Genomic DNA, 10,447 nt, shown 5'->3' on the forward strand with positions numbered 1-10,447 from the left:
CTATAGGCCAATCACGGCAAGTCGGCTATTTATGGGGGAAGAGGAAGTTGCCTGCGCTTGGGGAACCCAATCTAAACAAACTTCTACCATAGAAGATACTGTAAATTATGTACAGTATCGCGTTGAGTGGATGCAAATCAATGCAATTTACTGGCGCCTTTTTCGACCAGTCAGATTTTCGTTGTACACCAGGTCACGTTACCCCCTTAACCCCGATCAAGTGATCTCCATGGTTTCCTCAGAATAGCTGCCAGTGACGAGCTATTGAACACTCCAACCACCGCCGGAAATACTGTATTTACATATTTAGGCCGGACGATGAATCAGAAGGCCCACGCTCTCGAGCCAGCGGCGCTTCCAGAAAAAATCACCAACGCGGCTCAGAGGTTTTGCAGCGGCACGTGATCTTCCCTTCCAGCTGTTAACGTTAGGAAATGAGTGATCCACCGTAGTTACACTATCTCACGAAATATCCCGCGCATGAGGATATTCTGTGTCGATTACGTAATGGGACCTAAATTCAGCAAAAAGCACCTCCCAACCTGACTAAGGCTGTGGGCGCACGAAAGATTGGAAGGGTCTGAGAAATGGGACCCGGAAGGTACTGTAGAGAGTGGGAAATACTATCTTCCACGAGAATTTTGGCCCAACTACATCGACGCAGAGGCTAGACGAGAATTCTATCGCCACAAGCCTATCCGACCCGAGCCGATGTTGCAGTAATTTCGACGTGAGCAACAGCATCAACTCTTGGTTTCGAATCAGTATACAGAGACTGTGCCTCCAAATTTAAGCTCATCATGTGAGGGGAACTGACGCGTTTACATTGTGCATGCCGGGGTCGCAATTGGTTCCTGTGGTAAGAAAGTTAGGACGACCTATGGTGATGATCCTGTACCTTTCTACGTGACAAGTCTAGCGTAGGGCGAGAGGCTGTAAAATGCGTCTAAGAGGCATTAAGTACTTTACCTCTACAGTATACTCAAGCCTTGATATACTGTTCCAAGAATATTCCGACATTGTTCACGAATTTGGTCTGGACCTGACCCACAAGAATGGTCAACATGGCCCATCTTGGAATTCGTCCCCAGGAGACACGCTTTCCGTGGTTACTGCACCCCTACACCCTAACGGTAAACCTTCACGCGCTACCATTCAGAGATCCGCAGCCAAGTAATTGCGGGACGATCTCAACAGTTACCCGCGACACGCGGAAGGATTCCATCATCGTGCCCCGTGTTGGGCAGTGGCTGTTGCGAAGATGGCGAGCTGGGACCCGTGGAATGCAGCGGTCTTCCCCGCCACCGTCAAACGTCCGCTCCGCTTCGACACCTTGCTCGCCTACCCAACCGCCGGAAAGTCGTCGCGGGCTCACACCTCCGCGTACGTCTCACCGATCGGTGAAGAGATGGAGTTGGAGCTCACCAACAGTCCGTCCGCGCACATGAAGTATGCATACCGCTCTACGGCGCCGGTCGAATCTAAAAAGTCAATCGCCCTCCGCACGAAGGAGGCGACTTCGCTGTCGGAGCCGGAGGCGCCAAATTCGGTCAACCACACCCTCTCCACATTGGCCGCCTGGGTCACATTGATGACGTCCCACACGTGCTGTTGAAAGTAGGGGAAATTGCTCGCCGAGTCGTACCAGTGAAAGGCCACAAAATCAAGGCGACACGCCCCTTGGCAGTGCTGGAGAAATTCACGTAGCCAGACGATCCCCATCGGCGGGCTCTCGCTGCCGCCGTTGGTGATGGCCGGAGAGCCAATGGACATTTCGCTCGGGAGGGGGTTCATGTGTTCGATGTGTTTGGCAGCAGCCAGAGACGGCTCGAGGTTGGATTGTGCTCCGTGATCCGGTTCGTTGAAGGAGAGGGCATGTCTCGAGCCAGCGCTGAACGCGGCGGCGGCGAGGGCGGCCCACGTCGTGCTTTGGTCCGGACCCCACAGCATGGGCACGTACTCGGCCCCCGTGACGATGGTGCCAGTGGGGTCTGCGGCCCAGTTGTAAGCCCACGACATGCCCTTGCCCGCGAAGACGTCGGTCAACGATGCGGTGTTATAGGCCAGTCCCCTTTTACCACCGACGGAGAGGCTGGTCGTGTTGGCACCCGGCGATTGTGCGGCTGTGCCGCCCGGGGTGTAAGCTGGAACGGCGCCCGCCGAGTTTGGCGGGCTGTGCGAAAAGGATGATGCCGTCGACGCGTTGAAAATTACCGCGAGTGTGGTTCTCCCAGCCGCCGTGGGGATGCGCCCTCCGAACGCCCGTGCGATTGGGTTTCTGGGTCGGAGCTCCATCGTCGTCGGCATCGTGACCTCAGGGAGGCTCATCCTGGTCTCGTGAGGATGACACAGCGGCGGTGGGCGACCGCCGGCAGCTCGACGCGTCAACACGAAAGCTTCACTGTCATTACTAGTGCCACCCGTGGCAAGGGGTGGGATGAAGCTGCAGTTTTCATGCCTCGGGATGCGAATTGGGCAAACGTCGGTGTCGTTGCTTCGCAGCCCAACGCGACGGCTCAATCCCACCACTTGGGACGCGGGCCCCCGCCGCTCAAGCCTTCCTCTGCCATAGAGGGGCCCAGGCCGTTGTGGGTGACTCCAGGCGTTCGTGGGCTGCGCCGCGAGCAAGAAGGCCTGGAGGAGGACCATCATCATCATCATCACCATTGAGTCCTCGCTGGACCGTTGACTTTTTCCTCGGAGTTGGGGCGCGCGGAAATTCACGAAACACCTCAATTGAGTGATCACGATCACGACGGAGCCGGGAGCGGTCGAGGCACATATGTGCGCCAACCCCGAGTTTTTGGACACCACGGTCTCAGGGGCCGGGAAGTCGAGGCCCAGATTCTGTGCAATCACCGTCCGGGGTTCAGAATGGCAGCAAATGCCGTTCCCAAATGGGGACATCCTATGTCACTGGCTGACACGGTCGTGAGGAGTATTCAAGAGCCGCGTCCCAGAGCTTGTCCCACAAATCCGCCCAATGGCCGCCTTTTTACAAGGCCTGAACGATGTACCCAACCGCGGTCAGCCACAGCGCTAGCTCCAGGCTTTGTTCCTGCCCCGCCCGCGACCTTTTGAGTACCTTTGCTCGAGATCCTTAGTCTTTCGGCGCCGAAACCCAATGGCTACTTCTAATAGGACGGTCGGGTGACCCTACCGGTGAATATATGTGTCGATCAAACCATCCCGGGCCAATATGGCCCCCCACCAGTGGATCGGCAGGACGCAGTTGCTCCTGCGTCCTCCTTGTCCGTGAAGGCCCATTTCATGCACCCAAGCCGACCACCATTTAAGGAGCGGCCGCGGCCCTTTTGCCACCCGGGTCATACCGAACTTGTCGTCAAGCGTCACGACCAGGACAGCCGCGAACACGTCGCGCTCGTGTGGCTATCCCCCTTTTTTCTTGCCACATCGCCGTTCGACAACGATTCCCGGCCCGTTTGATAATCCATGCGTTTGAACACGGTCTCCTAAACGGAAGGGTCCCCGGGACGAGACGTTTCTTTGCGCCGTTGATTACAGTAGGCAAGTTTCGAAAATCACTGTATTTCGGACACCATCACCAGCTCTTCTGAAGCCCTCACGAGGAGTGTCAACCCGCTTCGGGCTGATGAATGGGGCGGTTCCCCTTGGAGACCCAAATTTCACGCCTTCCGTCAATGGCGAGTATCCAGTGCGTTAGTCATCGTGATCGAGCCAGTGCGCGGTGTCCATCCATTCGTGATATGTATTGTACCGTGACAACATGGCGCCGATGGGCAAAGCGAACGCAAAATATTGGGGCCTTGGGGGACGGCGGTTGTATCCACCGCGAAATATCGCGTCACCTCCCACCACCGATTTTGCCATAGTGTTTTTTGAGACTCTGGCTCCGCCGACGCAAGCGAACAATACTTATGTCCGAGTGGTCCCGGAAAGGCCATCGAGGTGAAATCGACTAGATCAATGATCCGGCCACGCGAAGATGGACCGCGGCAACACCACCACCCACACCCCTAGCTCTCGCAATTACCCAAAGCAGCACACTACGAATTTCGTCGACCACGCGACCGGCAATTTGAACCCTTTCAAAATGGACGCTTTTCCTTTCCTGGGTGAAGAAGGGAACGAAACCCAGGCGCCCATGACGGGGTTGAACAATACGTCATTTGAAAGTGATACCTTCCCCGCCAGCAACTCCGACCACATCCCGGACATGTAAGAGGTCCCATCCACCCGGGGGTGATGCCGTGGCGATGGACACCTGGGCTGTTCTCGCCATGACCTGACCTCGGGACGACGCTATGTCTACGGTCATGGAGGGTTGACTAGCTAACCTGCCTCTGTAGACAAATGGCCGCATTCACGTTCGGTGCGCAACTGGCGAAATTGGAGGAGAGAATCGTTGGGAACGAACGAGCGCTCGAGGATGAGCGGGCGGAGATGGAGGAGCTCCGGAGAAAACCCGCAGAGCAAGAACAAATGAGGCCGGTCGTGAAGGCGATTGTGGCGAAGTCTGAAGGCATTCTGGAGAGATTACGGGCACTGGAGCAACGAATCGCCAGCGTAGAACAAGCGCTCTCCGCCACAGATAGGAAGCTGACGGTATTGTCGAGTCACATGAAGAACCAAGATGCGGCATTTGAAACCCTTCGCGGGAAGCCTGCAAACGGAGCCAGAGGCCGCACGCGCGATCTTTCGGCCCAGTTTTAGACCACGCTACCACGGGGCTGGCTCCATGACAGTGCATTCGAGACTGACACCAGGTAGATACGGTAATATAGATTTCGCCCGAGAACACCTCGGTTATCTGCTATCAGCGCCAAGTCGGGGTCCCATCGAATCAGGGGCACAAAATTCTGACTGGTTCAGCGGATCAGTGCTGGCTCATGCAGAACGCAGAATTTTCGCGCGTTTTTCTCTCCCATGCTCCCGACCACGGATTATTACTGTGTTCGAATCCGTTGGCTCCTAGCTATTTTACCCACACAGACGCACCAATTTGCCTTGTTCGCGTAGCTACAGAAGAAGCCGGTTTTATATCCGTCTAGACTGTATAACGAAAAGATATTGTCATCTGGGCTCCAGGCGTCCCCAAATTGCGGTCTTCTCGCCGCCGTTTGGGACCGGTATTGGTGACGGGCCGAAAGGTGGGAATGGAAATTCAGACCGCTGAGCTGCTTGTTCGATACTCCCCCGTGGGTGCTGATTGAGTTCCCTCGCTTCACCCACCGCCATGAAAGGTAGAGCTGCGGTCGACGTTTGGACCTGCGACACGAGGTTTCAGAGTCGGAGGGACGAATTCGGGCGTCGTTCGATGAATAACTTCTAGCCCCCTTCCCTTTCCGAGCGCGCTGTCTGCCGGTTTATGGTACTGACTAACCCGTGGAGAGGTATATAGTCAACATCAAGATAGGGCCGACAAGACTCGCAACAACCACTCCGTTCGATACAAACCAGGGGGCTATTTCTGTCCACGACCGACTTACCATGGCCGCGCCAATCGGTCGCGTGTTGAGGTCTGCTCATCGAACCTCGCCCCTCCTTCGGCAGGGCTGTCCGGCCGAAAGATGCGAATACAGCCTAGCAGTGGCCGAATGGCCGAGATGTGCGGAGGAGTGTCTGACGCAAGCCTTTGCGGCCATGAGCGCGCCCGCCAACGAGGTTCTCGTCGAAGGAGTAAGACCTTCACCACCCGCGATTGGGCAGAGCGCCAACTGTCGTTCACACCACCACCGCTTTAGCGAGGACAGTGATGAGGAGGAGGAGGCGGAGGAAGAGGATGACGATAATGATAGGGACTACTGCGAGAAAGACAAGCAAGACGACGAATGTGAGACGCGAGACAAAGACACGACGGACGAAGAGGAGGCGACGGACGATGAGGACGACAGCGACGACAGTGACGAAACCGACCCGGACGAAGTTGCAGAGCTGGCGAGCTTTGTGGTCGAAGATAGTGACATTGGGCCAAATGATGCGGATGAATATATTCCGTCAGATGACTCTTCCTCGGACGGCTCCTCCTCGGATGACTCTTCAGTCCAATCACTGCTCTCGCGTTCAATGGATGAGGAAGATGACATCCACCCCCCACCACCTTCGCTTTGAGGGACGTGCTCTACCGAGAAGGATTGCGTCTGTTTGGGTGTGCCGAGTCGACCGGTGCCAGTGGAGCCAGTCACCAAGTGTTTGATGAATTCCTCGACCCGATCTAAAGGCGTTTCCACCCCCAGGCAAATCTGCCCTTCCTTCTACTCATCTAGACTCCTAGGTGATCCTTCCTGTGCCCCGGCATTATGAACTTCTAGGGAACACTCTTTCCCCTAGCCCTTAACATGTCCCAGTCCCCACAAGAGATCGCGGAAAGTATCGCGGGCCAGAACCCCGATTGCATGCAAGCATACGTGGAATGTCTGAAGACAAGTGGTGGTTGCGAGCAAATGCTAAACGCTCTTGGGTGGATATTCAACTGCGGGGAGGTCTTTGTCACCTAGCAAGGGGTTTCAGGTTCCATTGCACATAATCCGGTAGATATTGTGTTCACACAATATGCCCGCGATTCGCTCCCTTGTCGACCGCGTTGAGGATAAGCGTCTCACCTACCGTGACTTGCCGGGTTCTTTGAGAAACGTGCGCGTTGAGAGCAAACTCTGCTGGGATTTCTATGAGCAATCCGGGATGCGTGTAGTCAGCCATGATCGAGGACAAAACCCCATGTAATTATCCTGGGGGTTGTCGCATCTTGTATTTCTTTGTCGTTCACCAGGCTTTCGTGAACCTCGCCCTATTTTCTCACATTTAGCTGGATCATCCGGAACGTGCTACTCATGTTGGGAAGGGTAGAGCTTCCGACAGTATTTGCTGAACGATTCGTGTGGTTCCCTGCATGGTACACACTTCAAGACGGCGTCGGTGCATTCGCTATGACGATGGCCTTCGCCAGTACATCTTGCGCATTTCTGGGCGTTCTTGCACTGGAATGCCTTGTGGCCGATCTCTTGACAGTTGTAACATTGCTCCGCGCCTGTTCGTCGTTCAAATACTCGCGTGTAGCCTGACTCCCCTGCGACGTGAAAAAGTAGCCCTCCCGTAGGAGGCGTTTTGCATCGCTGCCTTTTGTGACGTATACTACCATGGAGCCGTCTTCGTTTTCTTCATCATGGTCGTCATCGCTATCCTCAACATCTTGAAATTGTAACGGCTCGGGGTTCTTAGCCCTGGTTGTCCGGCGCGTGCATCGGACTGCCTGGCTTTCGCGGACCTTGGCGACCGGTGCGGGTGGACGTTTGCTTCGCGGTGCTCGGGGTTGTTTTGTCGTGATGGTTGCACTTTGTGGACTTCGAATCAACGTTGCAATTAGGTGCGGCTGCTGTGTCCAAAAGCTTGTTTTCCGTCGAAACGTCGCCTTGGGAGTGGTCGCAAAGCTATAAGTTATAGTGATGTTTGAGACAATTATAGAGGCTTGCAAGACCGGTTTCTTATATACAGTCATGTCTGATACAGTACAGAGACTTGCGCAACCAGTTTCTACCTAAATTATATTTTTCGAAGGCTTGATCCGGCTGTTGACCAATGACGCCGAGGGTAAAATTACAAACTACTTTTGACCATGTATTTTAGACCTCTCCGTTACCTGACAGGCCTGGATCTTTCTCGGCGCATGTCCGTATTTATATCATACCTAAACGGTTCCTATGTATCTTCAATCGAAACTTGGGGCAAGGAGGGCTTGTCAACACTGTACATTATCCGTGCCATAGTTCATCACACCACAAAAGTGTCCAGCCTCGTGCCACCATATCTCACTACCACGATAGTACCAGCACGCATTGCCGTGAACCCTAGCTGGCAGGCCTTCAGCTTCCCAGTCACGACAACCCCGCCGCAGCCTCGACGTTGACTTTCACTTTACGTAAAGATTCCCACAAGAGTTCTCGCTGAAGGAGATACTGATACCTCCACTTCCGCCGCTGACGTGGTAGTCGAACTGAATGAATGACCCGATCAAGCGACAGGCGCACATGAGGATACTGGTCGATGAAGGTCAGAAGAAAGTTGCCACTTCATCTAAGATTACAAAGAGAGTCGGCGACGCTGTCGAATACCTTCAAAGGGCGAAGGGAATGATCGACATAGCCATCCAGAACATCCGCAGGCTGCTGACCGTTCTCCTCGGGGCGACCGCTCCTCCATGCTCACTGCTCAGGAGAGGTCACAGGCCCAGACGCCGGTACTGTCGCCCAGGGCGCACCCGATCTTCTGATAGTCACCAGTGAGAATCTCGGCATGGCCTGTCTGTCCTTCGTGGTTCCAGCCCTGGGCGGCGGTCGAGCAGATGTCATTCAGACCAGGCGATGCTGGAAGTTCGCAGAGCCAGCCCCCCACGTAGACGCTCTCGAAGTTGTTCCGATCCCCGGGGGCCAAGACCTGCGCGAATGTGCCAGGGTTCAGCTCGTGATGCAGGCCACCAACCGAGTCGTCAGCAGTCTTCTGGGCATTCCCGACCAGGGTCGCATCCTGGACGAAGGCGGGCTTGCCACCGGCGACACGCCACTTGTTGGCAATACCAAACCAATCGCCGCCTGTTCCGATGGTCGAGGGCGACCCGGCGGAAGACATGGAGTAGAGAGAGGCCACCGATAGAGACGTTTCCCCCCGAGTGGTGCCGGACGGGGCCTGGCCAGCGGTGGAGGGGATCCTCTGGTCGCCGCTGTAGGCCGTGAAACTGATGTACGTGTTGCCGGGACCGCCACGCCACTGGGGGCCTCGCGCTTGCAGCACGGTGGCATTTTCGGCGACCGACCAAGTGACAGAGGCCATCGTGGTGGGGATGGCGGCCGCGCAGAGCGTCTTGAGGATGTACATGTGGCGTTACTTGCTGCGGCGAGCGTGGCGATCCCGCTCAGGGGAAAGGGGATCTGGATTTTGAATGGAGATCTCCGAGTGAATGTGATCCCTTCCGATTGTTCTTGCAGGAGGAGCGTGATGTCCTCACTGGGGTAAAAGAAAGGAGGCAGGCCGACGTCAAAGGAGTGAGGACGAAAGTCGCAGCGGCTCACCCATCAAGGAAGGCGGCAGAACAGCACATAAAGTAGCGAATCGCCTCGGTCCACCTGTGCTTCCGCGTTGGATGGATGATTCTTCCAACCAGTCCTCACCGAGAGCGAATGACATGACAGAGAGACGACCATGGAGCCGACGGTGTCCATCGCGAATAGGCAACGGTGGCACGTCGGCTCGAAATTAGTCCCATCGATTGGTGCAGAACAGCAGTTCTCGAAATCTGCCTATAGTACTGTACGTTGTGAATCAGTCACGAATCAAGGAAGGCCATAATTCTCGTCATAGCATTATTATGCCCCAAAAGGGTCCTGGAGCTAGTCCTGTAATTAACTGTAATTTAGCTGTGGCAAAGTCTCTTTTACATAATTGTTATGCGGCAGTAGCCCCTCAATCAACCAACATCCCTCGACCGTTATATTTTCTTGAACTACGAGGATCACCATCACATTCCCTCTACTCCAGCATCGATCCCAAGTCAAACAGAATCGACGTTGCAACAGTCTCTGCCGTGTCAATTCGAAGCAGGTCAATGAGGAGAGCTTCCAATATGAGCCTGCACGCCGCATTGAAACCTTCAAATAGTACAGAAATTCAGCGCCTAGTCGCAGGCGGCGCCGACCCCAACGAACGCAATCCTCAATGTGACTATTACACCTCTCGAATATGCCGCGATTCTATACTAGGAGAAAAAGAGCCTGGATGGCTAGATACCATTCGGCAACTCAAAATTGGAGGCGTAACGCAAATGCCATGATCTCTCAGAGACTACCTAGAAATAGCCCATCGTCTGCTTGTAAAGATAGAGTTTATGACGGACGAATTGGGAATAACTGAATCTACAATGAAGAAAGTAGGCTTTAAGTCATGATATTTACTGTCCAGGTTGAACTTGGTCAGGTCTTCTAGAGGCACTGTCAACAGGGTGGCGTAGAGCAAGTTTTTCCGCGCAAAAGAATTCTTTGGCTAATGGCATGGTGCGGAAGTGGATACGGCACAGGAAGAGAGCGCGGACCATGTTGGGAGCCATAATCTGCTGTTGAGTACACACACACACACAATTTATTACGCCCGGCGGCAGAGCCGAAAGGGCAACTAATGCTAGTCTATGAATACATTTCTCAAGGATATGACCTAGTCTCGAATAAATCTCCTCTTCGCTACTCCGTCCTACTCGCTTGCTACGTCTTTACGGCTTCTCGTGTGTTAGTATTGTTAGCAGCTTACCTTGAAGGCGATTCTCCAAGTGTTCAACGTCCTATCTTCGGCAGCTGAAGCGCGCCTGCTTTGCCCGGCACGAGTTGGTGTTTAGGGGATCGGAAATGTTGGTGAGAGGGTGGTTGCGAATTCGTCAGGTGGTGTTGTCAAGTCGTCCTGTGGCTATTGCAAATCGTATCGCTGC

At 54.5% G+C, this 10,447-nt stretch overlaps 3 protein-coding genes across 3 annotated transcripts; all 3 read right to left on the reverse strand.

Annotated features, from left to right (window-relative positions):
* Positions 1–1,371: 1,371 nt before the first annotated feature.
* On the reverse strand, positions 1,372–2,307 carry A1O9_12966 (uncharacterized protein; the record flags this gene model as incomplete). The annotated part of the gene is made up of 1 exon (XM_013398125.1): positions 1,372–2,307. The coding sequence occupies one exon, from the start codon at positions 2,305–2,307 to the stop codon at positions 1,372–1,374; it is 936 nt and encodes a 311-aa protein (XP_013253579.1).
* Positions 2,308–6,883: 4,576 nt separating this feature from the next.
* Positions 6,884–7,477, reverse strand: A1O9_12967 (uncharacterized protein; the record flags this gene model as incomplete). Its single annotated transcript, XM_013398126.1, has 1 exon — positions 6,884–7,477. The coding sequence occupies one exon, from the start codon at positions 7,475–7,477 to the stop codon at positions 6,884–6,886; it is 594 nt and encodes a 197-aa protein (XP_013253580.1).
* Positions 7,478–8,187: 710 nt separating this feature from the next.
* A1O9_12968 (uncharacterized protein) lies at positions 8,188–8,850 on the reverse strand (the record flags this gene model as incomplete). The annotated part of the gene is made up of 1 exon (XM_013398127.1): positions 8,188–8,850. One exon carries the CDS (start codon positions 8,848–8,850, stop codon positions 8,188–8,190), a length of 663 nt encoding a protein of 220 aa, XP_013253581.1.
* Between the last annotated feature and the right edge of the window lie 1,597 nt (positions 8,851–10,447).

This window comes from Exophiala aquamarina (assembly GCF_000709125.1).
Source record: "Exophiala aquamarina CBS 119918 chromosome Unknown aczIA-supercont1.36, whole genome shotgun sequence".
NCBI lineage: Eukaryota > Fungi > Ascomycota > Eurotiomycetes > Chaetothyriales > Herpotrichiellaceae > Exophiala > Exophiala aquamarina.